The sequence below is a fragment of the Rana temporaria genome, chromosome 4 (genome assembly GCF_905171775.1).
Source record: "Rana temporaria chromosome 4, aRanTem1.1, whole genome shotgun sequence".
Classification (NCBI taxonomy): Eukaryota; Metazoa; Chordata; class Amphibia; order Anura; family Ranidae; genus Rana; species Rana temporaria.
The window spans coordinates 318629028-318643613 of record NC_053492.1 but is presented as its reverse complement, the minus strand read 5'-3'; the positions used below and the strand labels follow the sequence as shown (position 1 = coordinate 318643613).

General features: G+C 39.4%; 1 protein-coding gene across 20 annotated transcripts in view; it reads right to left on the bottom strand.

The window, feature by feature from the left end:
• Positions 1–14586, bottom strand: part of AFDN (afadin, adherens junction formation factor) — a 284571-nt gene that overhangs the window by 130001 nt on the left and 139984 nt on the right. For all 20 annotated transcript variants that reach the window (XM_040350667.1, XM_040350660.1, XM_040350652.1 and 17 more), the window contains 3 exons: positions 13572–13681; positions 5900–5961; positions 2644–2849 (listed from right to left, as the gene is read on the bottom strand). In XM_040350667.1, the coding sequence (XP_040206601.1) occupies positions 2644–2849; positions 5900–5961; positions 13572–13681 (378 nt within the window). The remainder of the gene's footprint in view (positions 1–2643; positions 2850–5899; positions 5962–13571; positions 13682–14586) is intronic.

Below are 14586 nucleotides of genomic sequence, written 5' to 3'. Positions count from 1 at the left end.
GCAACTCTTTTTTTCTTTTACACCCGTCGCGATTCTCAAAACTCGGCGCAACATAAATCCGCGCAAAGCACGTCGGGAAAAAAGCGTCGGGAGCATGCGCAGTACGTCCGGCGCGGGAGCGCGCCTAATTTAAATGGGACTCGCCCCATTAGATTGGGCACGCCTTGCGCTGGCCGGATTTAAGTTACACTGCAGAAAATTTCTAGGCAAGTGCTTTGTGGATCAGGCACTTAGGTAGAAATTTTCCGGCGGTGTAACTTAAATCCGAATATTTAAGTTACACCCGCTGGCTGTGGATCTGGCCCTAAAACTTTAGCATGTGGACTGTGCAGAGATAGGATTTCATTATGTACACTGGAATTGGCTCATATACAGTAAAGCAATTTGGCCAGGGTCTCTAGAGAAAAGTTAACATTTAAAGGAAAACCACCTATTTAGGAAGCATAAAATACATATAAGGTTGAGTGGCAACAAAACACAAACACATCACTGTTTTATGAAAACACAACATAAATACAGACACGATCATCCAGCATGATCTGCGTGTTACAATCCATGAACAAGGACAGAAAAGGTACAGGCAGTGTGGAAAAAGCACGTTTCTCCATTTGGGAAAGGCTTATAATCTGGGAACCTCCATGCTGAACTATTTCATATAACAGATTTAATAGAAAATAAAAGGCCAAGCCTGCAATAGTTTTGACATTTTAGAGTAAACTTGTGCCTAGACTATGCACATTAAACGGCTAAAAGTAAACTAGTAGTATGTACAGTAAATTCAGTTCATAATTGCCAACATTCTGGAAAAATGTTTATGGACACCTTTTTCTCTGCAATATTTTATTTAGGGGTGTGGCATTCATTTCTGGGTGCGGCATATCAGAATTGAAAAATTTGGCAGGCAAGCGCCAGAAAATGGCCATGGTTTAGTGGGTGTGGCTAGAGTCTGAGATAACTTGCATAGTGGAAAATGTGTTATTATATAGGGAGTGTAGGTAGGGCAAGAGGTTGGGGTGTAGATGGAGAAGGGGGGGGGGTGGGTGAGCAGAGCTGTGGTGGATATGGAGAAGAGGGGGATGAGCAGAGTTGGGGGGGATGGAGGGGAGGTAAATAGGGTTGGTAAAGGGAGGTGGGGGGTTATGGGCAGAGCTGGGCTGTTGGGAGAAGAAAAGGACACTGGAACAGGACCGTGGGGGAAGAGGCACACAAAAGATGCTGCACAGGACAGTCAGCTTTCTATAGGACTCCCCACTGTATCTTTCCTGGCAGCAGGCATGGGTACTTCTCACAATGTATACATTTTCTCTACAGTGGTCTGTGTGTATTTCTTTTATCTTCACACTTTAACATACCATTCACTCATAATGGGATCTGAGAAATATAATATTACACCAGCAGTACAGATCAACGCCATTACTAGTAAAAACATAAAAAAAAAATCCTAAATCAATCTCAAGGTTTGTTGACCGTATAACTTTTGCGCCGTTTGCACAAACCAATCAATACACGCTTTTTTGGATTTTTTTTCCCACCAAAATTATGTAGCAGAATACAAATGTTTTAAAGCAGAAAGTAAAAAATTGTGTGTTTTTTCAAAATAGAGTGTCTTTTTCTTTTATAGCGGGGAAAAAAAAACCGCAGAGGTGATCAAATACCACTAAAAGAAAGCCATTTGTGGGAAAGAGGACAGCGATCATTTGAGTACAGCATCGCACAACTGCGCAATTGTGAGTTAACCACTTAAGACCCGGACCATTATGCAGGTTAAGGACCTTGCCCCTTTTTGTGATTCGGCACTGCGTTGCTTTAACTGACAATTGCGCGGTCGTGTGACGTGTCTCCCAAACAAAATTGGGGTTCTTTTGTTTCCCACAAATAGAGCTTTCTTTTGGTGGCATTTGATCACCTCTGCGGTTTTTATTTTTTTGCGCTATATACAAAAAGAGATTTTTTTTTTTAAATGCTATATTTTTTACTATAATAAATATCCCCCAAAAATATATAAAAAAAACGTTTCTTTCCCTCAGTTTAGGTCGATACGTATTCTTCTACCTTTTTTTCTACCTTTTTTTTTTTACCAAAAAACAACGCAATAAGCGTTTATGGATTGGTTTGCGCCAAATTTATAGCATTTACAAAATAGGGGATAGTTTCATGGCATTTTTATAAAAAAAATGTTTACTACTAATGGCGGCGATTGCCGCTTTTTTTCGTGACTGCGACATTATGGCAATTTTGACACATTTTTGGGACCATTGTCGTTTTCACAGGAAAAGTGTACTAGCAGAGTTAAGCCAAACTCCAGCTCACACTTTTTAAGCAGCAAGCCATTTGTTCTTTTGGGGAGAAAGGTTTTACATAAATAAAAGTAAGTATCCATGACAGTGATCAATGGTTTGTCTCAACCTTCTAACTGCTACATCTGCAGGAGAGCTTGTTGTCTTGAAAAGCCAACAGACTTAGTGACTGGATCCAGTCTCGTGCGAATAATCCTGTACTAAATATTTATTTTAAAAATTAAAACAATTTTAAATATTAAAGCCTCCAACATTCCACTGTGTTGCACTCTGTATGAGAATCCGCCAAAAGACTTTATGAATAGTTTCTTCTTACTCTTTACTTTAAAATATACTAGAAGCTCACCTGTATTACACCTTCCATCATGCTCACCATCTTGTTCACAATGGCAATTACTTTGTGAGTTCTCTCAGTAGGACTGATGTCTGCTCTGTACGGACTGGACAATACATACCGGCAGGCCATATATAACACATAGGTAGGAGACAGTTTAAAGTGCACAGTGGAACTATTTGTGTAATTGATGACGGCAGACAGGAAGGAGTCTTCCGCTGTAATGACACAGAAATTAAGAAAACACAAATTCTATTACTTACTCCATTGGGTAATTAACATTTCAATATACAACACAGGGTTTACTAAAAATAAGTAATCAGATGTAACGTGTATTTTGTTAATAAATCTTGTACTTTACCTCCTCATTTCCTCACATTTCTCATAGCTCTTAGGTCCCTTTCACACATATGAACTGTCCAGGTCTGCCTGTCGGCTTTTCAGGCAGACCTGGAGGGACGCGCCATGTGTGTCCTATGGAGCGACGGATGTCAGCGGTGACATCCGATCCGCTAAATACAGACGGATGGAAATACTATTTTCAATCCGTCTGGTGGATCGAATGAAAATGGACAGGCAGATCTGTTTTCATCCCATCCCCCATAGAGGAGAGGAGAGCTCTGACAGGTCCATCTCTGCACAGTGAGTATAGACGGACCTGTCATCCACCGGCTGATCAGAGTCCGTGAAAACGGGCAAACAAGTGTGAAAGAGCCCTTAAGCAGCTTATAGATTACTCAATTTGCTTTCCTTCCACCACAGTTGTAAGGAAACATAAATGCTCAATTCTCCATCAACACATTCAGTGTTGATGGGGGAAAGCCTCTAGCAAGGCTATTGTATTCTGCCAGAAGGGGGGGGGGGGCTTTAGAATACAGCGATCACTGCTAGCAGCTTGATCTGGGCTTTACTCCGTTGCCCAAGCATAATTCTGTACAACTTTCTTGCTACCATCCATAACCATTTACCCCCTAATCCACACTGGATATAACTGCCAAAAACGTCTAGTGTGCATGAGGCCTAACAGGGTACGGGCAACTTGGGTTCTCTGGAAGGCACTTCACCAGGATAAATTCTGTGGCAACTTTGTCTCTACAGTTTACACTACATTCTCTGCTGGTTATGCCACAAGCTCCCACCTCAATATCAGTAGAATCTTTTTACTTCACTATAGGCCAATAATGTTCAATGATGTTCCAATTCTATACCCCAATTTATTTCCAGAAATACCATCTGCAAAATAAATCCCTATATTTTCTCTGGTTCCCTGTGCTTCGTATGGTCTTTTACTTGTCACCTCTTATGCATGGCTTTCTTTGGTATGTTTTCTCCTAACACCGTTCCCACAGTTTCCCGATTGCCATAATGGAAACCGACTATAAAATGCTACATAGCAACACGGGTCATGCATGTGCCAAGCCTTACCTCTTCCCACCAAGCACGATACATATGGTTAGATTTCAGTCATTGTTAAATGGCTTGTACAAACAGCACCCCCTTTACAAATCAAGAGATAAGGTGGGGTCGATTTACGAAAACTGGAGTGTGCAAAATCTAGTGCGGCTCTGCATAGAACAACCATTTCTCAAACTTCTTCCTCTTCCTGTGCTCATTCAAACTTTACCTCACTCTAGCCACAATCTTATTTCTTTCCACCACACAGAACCACTCCAAATTATACCACAATTTTATCTTGCTCAATCTCCTCTGCCGAGTCCACAATCAAATAGTGCTACACCCTCTCTTCCCCCTATCCACATACATCTATCTACGTTGTGCTCTATTTTCTAACCTTCATCCATTATCATACATCTTAAATGAGATGATAAAAAAGCTCTCAGGGTCAAAACATTTGTTTGGCAGCTCCTATCGATCTCTTTATATAAACAGCTCAGTCCAAAACCCAAACTGTATGTGTGATGAAGTGTCCATTCACATATTGCTACCAAAGCAGAAATTGTAGATAAAAACTTCTCCAAGCACTACAGGGCTGTATGCTTCACACTGATATCTTCCCCCTATAGGTAATGTACTCACCACATATTAGGTGAAAGACAGCATAATAAATCCTGGATCTCTGCTTGTTTCCTCAAGAACTCTGGATGGATGTCAGCTGTAATGGGATCCCATTACAGCTGACATCCATCCAGAGTTCTTGAGGAAACAAGCAGAGATCCAGGATTTATTATGCTGTCTTTCACCTAATATGTGGTGAGTACATTACCTATAGGGGGAAGATATCAGTGTGAAGCATACAGCCCTGTAGTGCTTGGAGAAGTTTTTATCTACAATTTCTGCTTTGGTAGCAATATGTGAATGGACACTTCATCACACATACAGTTTGGGTTTTGGACTGAGCTGTTTATATAAAGAGATCGATAGGAGCTGCCAAACAAATGTTTTGACCCTGAGAGCTTTTTTATCATCTCATTTAAGGTTATGAGATTCTTTTGAACTCATAAGTCACGCTAGTGACTTGAAAGCGCTGTTAATGTTTTATTAAGTTTTTACCTCTGATAACACATATTTTTTTTTAGTAATTGTTGATTTTATAATAGCCGCTATATACCTTGTAAATATTGTGACATTTTTTGATTATACCATTGAGCGCTGGGATTAGAGTAATTTTAGGATTATATCTGATATTTTTATATCATTATCATACATATTCTGCCTTTCACACACCCCCCCCCATCCCCACCAGTACAGAAAGTACTGTAAAAATAAAAAATAAAAAATAAAATATTTAAGTTTCCTAATTTGAAAGATCAATTAAATGTAAAAATCCTTTTGACTGGCACTACTGTTGTAGTGATCCATTTCAAACGTTTCCTCACTCTAAACTGGGGGTAAAAAATACACAATAAGTGTCAAATTGCTGCGGATGAAAGCCAATGGAAATTTTCACAATTAACATGTACTGTATTATGGCCAGTACTTGCTTATAATGGATGCAATTTCCTCTGCTTTCCGGTTCACATTTTACTTTATAAATGTTTTCATATCACAGAGCTTTAGATAAATTAGATGCGATAAGCACTGCAAAAAAAATAGTAAATGTTGCTTGCACTGCCTGGCATTTATTTATTTTTAAAACAAGATATTTTAACATATCAAATCATCAAAAACATTTCTGAAACATTAAAATGTATGCATTGCAAAAAACAAACAAAACACATAAAGAAGACAACTCAGTTATGAGAACAAAATCAACCAATGCCATCTGCCCATGACAATTCTCTAGGAATGAACGGAATAATCTACTCACAGTTTTCTCTAAACTCGATGCTTGCAGGTAACACATGCTCAGGTCCATTGGCATCCTGAGGTCTAAGAAACAAGAACATGTGATTAAAAAATAAAGAAAAAGTACGTAATAAGTCCAAATCTGCAGTGCACTGACAGATCTTTTAAAGGTTAAAACATTTGAAATGCAGCTGAATCATGTAAAAGTAAATTTAAGAATTTATGAACAGATCGCATTTAATGAGTTACTTGAGGTTTCATACTTCTGCAATGTGTACGGGAGTTACCTGCATATATTATTAATACAACACACATACAATACACTGCAGCTGCCATCTCAGGAGCTCAAGTAACGGTAAAAAAAAAACAAAAAAAACACACATGGTAAAGCTCAAAGCTCAGACATTGAAGAAACACTTTGTTGCAATATACAGAACACTCAGGTTCAAAAAGAAATATAAAGACTGCAAAGGCTTTTTTGTAAATAAAGCCAGAGAACAACTAAAACCAGTCATACATGGATCGATATTCAGGTGTTTAAGCAGAAGCCATCTAAATTATGATCCATGTATTGGCAGGGAGGTTGTCCAGAACTCGATCTACCGACTGACTTTGGTACAACAACCCTTTTGGATTTTCTCAGCTCGATCAGAGCTGCAAGCTATACCCTGCAATGCTGATCAGCGTATTGTGATGGCGTATTCAGTCTCTGCATAATACAATAGCTAAGCAGGGAAGATGTGTTCAAACTGCTGGTTGGACAAATAAAAAAAACCTCCTCTATGGGCTGAGTTTTGAGCAACTCAAAGAAAATGAAAAATAATGTACCGTATTTGCCGGCGTATAAGACACCCTAATTTTCCAGCTAAAATGTTGGTTTTGGGATATACTCGCCGCATAAGACGACCTCCTTCCTACTAATCTGTCTGGAAGCTGAGGGGTAGCCAGAACAACCGCTGACAGGAACAGGCTTTTTTTCAAATCTCACTGTGCCATTGCATTACATGCCTCACGGTGCCATTATACACGCCTCACGGTGCCATTATACACGCCTCACGGTGCCATTATACACGCCTCACGGTGCCATTATACACGCCTCACGGTGCCATTATACACGCCTCACGGTGCCATTATACACGCCTCGATCTCCCTACCTTCTCCTGTTTGCAGAGTATGTCAGGCTGCGGGCTTCCATTATTCAAAAGCCGTGCCTCCTCCTCAGGCTGTTCCGTGATAGGCGGAACACTAATTTTCCCAGCAGAGCCTCTGTTCAGTGTTCTGTGCATCACGGATGTCCTCTCGTCCGAGTCACTTATCGCCCCCCCCCCCCCCCCCCCGCTGTGTTCTGGGAAACACACTGCTCCCAGAACACAGCAGGGACCAGTGAGGACAGTGCAGCACGTCCCGCGCATGCGCAGTAGGGAATCGGGCAGTGAAGCCGCAACGCTTCACTTCCCGATTCCCTCACCAAGGATGGCAGTGGGTGCAGCAGAGAGACAAGCGATTGCTCGTCTTCTGCTGCCGACGTCGCTGGACTCCAGGTCAGGTAAGTGTCCATTTATTAAAAGTCAGCAGCTGCAGTATTTGTAGCTACTGGCTTTTATTTTTTTATGGCGGAGCTCCACTTTAAAGTGACTAGTATTAGGTTATACACACACACAAATTCTCCTATACAAGTTGTAGCTGTGTATTTGCAGCCTCTGAAAACAGGAAAGGATTTCTTCTAAGATCAGCATCAGGGGATGGGATCTAAAGTCTTCACACAGCCAACAGCTCTGGAAGAGAGATTAAATCTCCAAATCCAGAAAGGTTTCTTTACAGTAAGAGCTGTGAAAATGTGGAACAGACTACCTCAAGAGCCGTTTCTGGTTTAGAGTTTTAAAAAAGGCCAGGATTATTTCCTAAATGTACATAATATAATTGGATACCAACATTCATAGGTAAAGTTGATCCAGGGAATAGCTGACTGAATCTTAGGGGATCAGGAAGATCCCCTAAAGCAAATTCGAACATGCTTTGCTGTGGTTTTTGCCTTCCCCTGGATCAACTGTAGATATAGGATTGTATAATTTTTTATCTTTTCCTTTTATTGGTTGAACTAGATGGACTTGTGTCTTTTTTCAACCAGACTAAGTGTGTAACTATGTAGCTCTGAGCCCTGACTGGAGGAAAGAGAATAACCTTTCTTCACACAGTAGAACAAGCACAGCTGTGGATAACAGTCACAGGCTGAGCGCTGCAGCTCCCTCACCACCGTTTAATCTCGGTGTCAGAAAAGGCTGCCAGAACCGAATCATACTGATAACAGAGGAACCAGGAAGCAGAGAGAAATGACACCAAAGGAGATTTACAACCACTTTATTTTTGGATAAGTGCAGTTGAAGCTTATTTGCCTGTACTTCTCCTGCGGATCATTCATTCTGCACTCCTGTGACCTGCTTCCAGCAGACAGCCGTCGTCACAAAGCTGGTCCAGGCTGGGGAAAGATCACGATCATATGACATGGACCGACTTCTGGCTCAGCCTCTCAGCTAGCTGCCGAGAGCATGGGCCAGCAGCTTCCAGTATCTGTAGTGAGTGCTGGGGGGGGGGGGGGGGCGGCGGCGTTGGAGAGCAGACAGCGGTGACCAACAGCTCTCTGTTTACAAAGCTCTGGGAATTGAGCGATCAGCTGTGCTTGAGTGCTCAGTCTTCTTGGCCTTGGAAACAGCAGGGATTGAAGCTGCATCAACCTAGGCAAGAAGAAGTGTTTAAAAAAAAAAATCCAAAACTTCTTTCACGTCCCAGCACCTTTAACCTACATAAACCCCCTTGAGTTCCTGGGCTTATTCATGTTTTGGGCATATGAGGGCAACTTTGCAATCAACCAAGAAAATCTTACTATTGTTTTTTGAAGACAGACTATACTTTCTTTTGATACCATACTTTATTTTTGCTGATTTCAACAACATAAAAATATAAAATAGGAGGCACCTTGTTTTTAAGTTTGTCTAGAATCAAAGAACACAACATTCAGCTGTTCCATATTACAGGTCAAATATATGGTGTAGAAACAAAGGTGAATATATTAGAATTTATGACTTTTTTTTCTCACACTTGACAGAACAGCAAACTCTATATTTTTTAAAATATATTGAAAACAGTCTGAATTGTTAGACTGTGAATGTTTTTAACATTTATAATAATTAGTTATACAATTAGTTTTATAATAATTAATTAGCTTTAGTTCTAAGGAATCTATTGGCACTGGAAGTTGATCATAGAGAATTCAGAGGAACAGATGGTCCCCGACCATCTCTATGACTCCGAGGCCCGGGAACCACGTTATGACCTCACGCCCGACCTGGCAGTTGTAAATACTGCCATGTACTCGGCTGGAAAGATGAGAGCGTCCTTTTTTTTGTCAGGCTTTCCAGCCTAGAGCAAAGATGTAGGGTCTCCATAAGGAGGACTGGTCATGCACTATTCCCAATACAAGGGATGTTTACATTCCTTGTAATAGGAATAAGAGAATAAATAAATAAAAAATGCCATTTTATGCCCTAGGGTCTCTGCTAAATAAAAACATATATAAAATGTTTGGGGGGTTCTGAGTAATTCTTGCAAAAAAAAAAAAAAGATAATTTTTGCATATAGAAGCGATATGCCAGCATTGGCCCGGGTGGGAAGTGGTTAAAATTAAAATGCAGGCTGTACTGTGTAGAGTAAAAATGATCTGGACAGCCATTTACGCCACCAGACCACTACTACAGTGTGGCATGTGTTGACTATTGACAATTAAGGGTATTCATGTTTGTCACAGTTTAACGGCACCCACAATTTTGAGGCATGACATATTTGGCATCCATTTACTCAATATATTATCTTCTTTTTAATGGACAATTAAGAGATTACTTTGTGTTACTTGGCACTAAAATACATTTTAAGTACAATTTTTTACTGAAAATATAGATTTGATAAACTGATGTGCAAATCTCAAGCAACGTAAATTGGAACTACAACAATTTTTTCCTAAGCCCTTTTGCTTTTAGAAAATATAGAATAGTTTAGTGATTTTATAGTAAATATTAGTCAGAAAAAACATATTTTAGCATTTGTGTGAAGAATTGTTCCTTCAGCAAAAGGGTTAAGAGACCAACACTGATCCGGATTGGTCTACTGTGAGCAATATTGGGAGGGAGCTGATGCCCTCTAGTGTTTGGAAAAGTATGCGACTAGTGAAGCATGCAGCCCCAACAAATCACACACAACCGAAATTGTCTGACCCAACAGAAAATCTGTTTTTAAACAAAGCTGCTCATTATTTAACATATCTGCAGTAAATATAATAAAATATTATATTTAAAAACAATTTGAAAAAAATATGTGAAATATATTGGAGCAGCAAGGGTGACACCTAAAATCTCGCCTGTAATAACTATGAATAGAAGTTTATAATCAGTATTATACTTTTTTTATTACACCAACATACCAATAGGTTGTACACATGAAATTAAAGGGGTGTATTTATAACAAATAAAACAGTGCAAATGGGATCAAAATCAAATTTTATTTGGCTATTTTCTCTCCAGGTTGAATGTGTGAAATCAGGAACATATTGCATTATGGGCTAGATTGAGCCAATAAGAAAAAAATGTATTACTTTACCAAGATCATCAGCTTCAGCTAGTGGTCATAATACAGTATTTTCCCCAAGTCACACATTCAACACAGAACAACTGTACATGCAATTTCACAAGGCAAATAGCTCTGCAAAGGTTTGTAAAAATACACCAGTCACAAAATCCACAGAAAAAAAAAAAAGAATCATGTCTCAGTCTGAAATCTAAGTGGTGGGGAAACAATAGATATGACAGGTAAATAAGAAAACCATGGCTGGAGGTGATGGGTGTTGGTTCCTACATATTGAATAACAAGGGTATCAAATAAAATACTGTGCAATTTTCAAAAGGAGGCTTGTGGGAGGTTTTAAACATTTAATAATTTAAGAGACAAGTCAAAAAGCCAATTCCAATTAAGCATCGAGTTAAGCCTGGTACATACAGAGTTAATTTCCGTTTAACCCAGTGGTTTAAATGAAGAAATTCAATTAAATTAAAAGTCAACTCTGGTCGGAGCCACTGTACCAACGTTCCGATGTTAGTACAGCGATCTCTCCGCTGAGCTGTTGTGTTCTGACAGCACCCCCGCCATAACACTCTGATCAGCACGCTCTGCCATTGGCTGAGAGCACTGATTGGGAGCCGGTTCACATGTGTGAACAGGGATGTGAATGGGGCCTGAAGGGCATTTCCCCCTTGCTTCTAGTACCACACGCAGATGGTTTTACACCATTTTGATTTTCATGATCTCAGATTTAAACCCTTCCCCACTTTACTGAAGTAAAACCCATAGGAAGTGAAGAAAAAAATTAAAACAAGGACACCAATAGCAATAAAAACTGACAGACCAACTTTTCCCTACTAAATCCAAAATTGAATAAACATTTTGGCTGGAGTGGAGTTTTAATATACAGGCTCCAAGATGCTTATCAAGGATATACAGGTCTGAGGTATTCAATAACAATGAAATAGGAGATTTCCATCTGCCTTGATGGCTGTCTATATATTATTTAGAAACTGGAGAAGTGTACAATACACAAGTAGGAAGAATAAATTCCAAACTTCTCTGGTTCCTGCGGACTTATCCACCATACGCCACCCACGCCTGCCAATTTACTTCTCCATACACTCTTAACGCTGTACAAGCCTTGGAGGCAGTGTAATAGTGTATTATAGCATAATGCTTGCAGTCATTGGTCAGGGCTGTCAAGTGACCGAAATGACCAAGCCAGAAGACAGCAACTTGAGGGACACAAAGATATGGTATTTCCCTTATGCTGAATCCTAGACTTTAACAAGTGCTATATATATATATATATATATATATATATATATATATATATATATATATATATATATATATATATATATATATATATATATATATATATATATATATATATATATATATATATATATATATATATATATATATATATATATATATATATATATATATATATATATATATATATATATATATATATATATATATATATATATATATATATATATATATATATATAGGGACATACACTCACCTGCCACTTTATTATGTACACTTTTTGCCAGTACTGGGTTGGACACCCTTTTGCCTCATTTCTTTGTGGCATAGATTAAACAAGGTGTTGGAAACATTCCTCAGAGATTCTGATCCATAACAACATGACAGCATCATGCAGTTGCTGCAGATTTGTCAGCTGCACATCCATGATCCGAATCTCCCATTCTACTACATCCCAAATTGGTTTGAGATCTGGTGACTGTGGAGGCCATTGGAGTACAGTGACCTCATTGTCATGTTCAATAAACCTGTTTGAGATGATTTTTAATTTTTTGTGACATGATGCTTTATCCTGCTGGAAGTAACCATCAGAAGACAAAGGTCATGGTCAGCAACAATACTCCGGTAGGCCGTGGCCTTTAAACAATGCTCAATTGGTATGAAGGGACCCAAAAGCGTGCCAAAACAATATCCCCCACACCATTACACCACCAGCCTGAACCATTGATACAGGCAGGATGACAGGATAGATCCATGCTTTCATGTTGTTTACACCAAATTCTGACCCTACCATCTGAATGTCGCAGCTAAAATTGAGACTCATTAGACCAGGCAATGTTTTTCCAATCTTCTATTGCAGAGATCTCCAAACTACGTCCCTCCAGCTGTTGTGGAACTACACATCCCATGAGGCATTGTTAAACTCTGACATTCACAGACATGATGGGAATTGTAGCTCCTGAACAACTGGAGGGCCGTAGTTTGGAGACCCCTGTTCTATTGTCCAATTTTGTTGAGCCTGTGTGAATTGTAGCCTCAGTTTCCTGTTCTTAGCTGACAGGAGTGGCACCCATTGTGGTCTTCTGCTGCTGTAGCCCATCTGCTTCAAGGTTCGATGTGTTGTGCGTTCAGAGAGGGTATTCTGCATACATTGGTTGTAACAAGTGGTTGTTTTAGATACTGTTGCCTAACAGCTAACATCTTGAACCAGCCTGCCTATTCACCTCTGACATAAACAAGGCATGTTTGTAAACCCTAGAGTTGGTTGCACATAAAAATCCCAGTTGATCAACAGTTTCTGAAATATTCAGACCAGCCTGTCTGGTACCAACAACCATGCCCCGTTCAAAGTCACTTAAATCCCCTTTCTTTCCCATTCTGATGCTCGGTTTGAACCTCACCAAGTATTCTGCACTACGTCTAGATGCCCAAATGCATTGAGTTGCAATGTGTCCTGCAAAGCAATTACACAGGTGTACTTGATAAAGTGGTCAGTATGTGTATATTATTATTATTATACAGAATTTATATAGACCCTTAACAAGTGTATTTCAAACTTCTATATGTATAATGAGAAAACTTGGAGACCTCAACTCCACTCAAAATTATTGCCGATTGTTTAGATTTAAGTGAACAATATTAGAAAGCAAAATAGTCTCTTTTAAGTGATATCCAAAGGTCTGGAATTACAAAAGTAAGACAGCTGAAAGTTCTATATCCGGTTAATGTTTCTTAATTTGTGGGACAAATATGTATTTTTGGAACACCAAAGCAAAACACAACTTTTCAAAGAAATTCAATGTTCTTACCTGCCATCCAGACTACGGGGTTCTTGTTGCTTATCCATCCGTATCATTGGCTTTACCATGCCACGTTCTGTAGAGCTTCCCATTTTATCACTGTCCAACTTACTAGAGCTCTAGGAAAAAAAGTAAAAAAAAAATATTCACTTAAAGTCCCTCTTCTATACCCAGTGAACTGAATAGCCCCAGATGATACACAGAGATGAAACAAATCCTCCTACATAAATTTTACATGTATATCTGCAGTCTTTCCCTTTCTACACTCTTTGGAAAATGCAGATCGTGTTAGAAATCGTGTTTCCTCTTCAAGTAGTGGGTGTGGTGTCCAAGCTTACACTGTGTGAGAGCTGATTGGAGTAAAGGCACACGCCCCCACTCCACATAGGCAGAGGAAGGAAGGAACATGCAGAGCTGCAGTCCGAAAAGACAAGCTTAGTGCTCATCTTACTTTAAGCTCCCTCCCTGAAAAAAAAATTCTGCTGTTATCCCATGCGTCGGAAAACGTGTCAGAAGTGAGAAAAACAAAGCAGCAGAAAGACAGGTCACTTAGAGCTTTGGAGAGAGATAAGTAAACACTACAGATATGTGCCTAGGTCAAATGTCATGAATGGGGTTTTACAACCACTGTAAGCCAAATATGTTTAATAAGTTTTTGTAAATTTAATCTCACAATATATTCTAAAAATAAGTGTCATTTTCTGGGCTCAGGTTGGTTCAAGATGATGAATGTCTGTTGAGCCGCAAAAGGAAAGTACTGATATAAAAAAAACAAAGTGTCGGTATCTTCTTTCAAAAGTCTTCAAGCGTGGCCCAGGATCCCCAAAAATGTAGTCCTCCTTCGATTAGGGAAAAACGCCCACTGAGAGGACAGTGTGCGAGTGATTTTTTTTTATATAGGTTCAGGTGATTTTAAACAGCCTTACAGGATAAATGTAATTCTTGTATATGTGCACTGTAATCGGTTTTGTACTGTTGGTCTTATAGCAACACCATCTTAAATCTAAAACGCCCCCCCCAAATA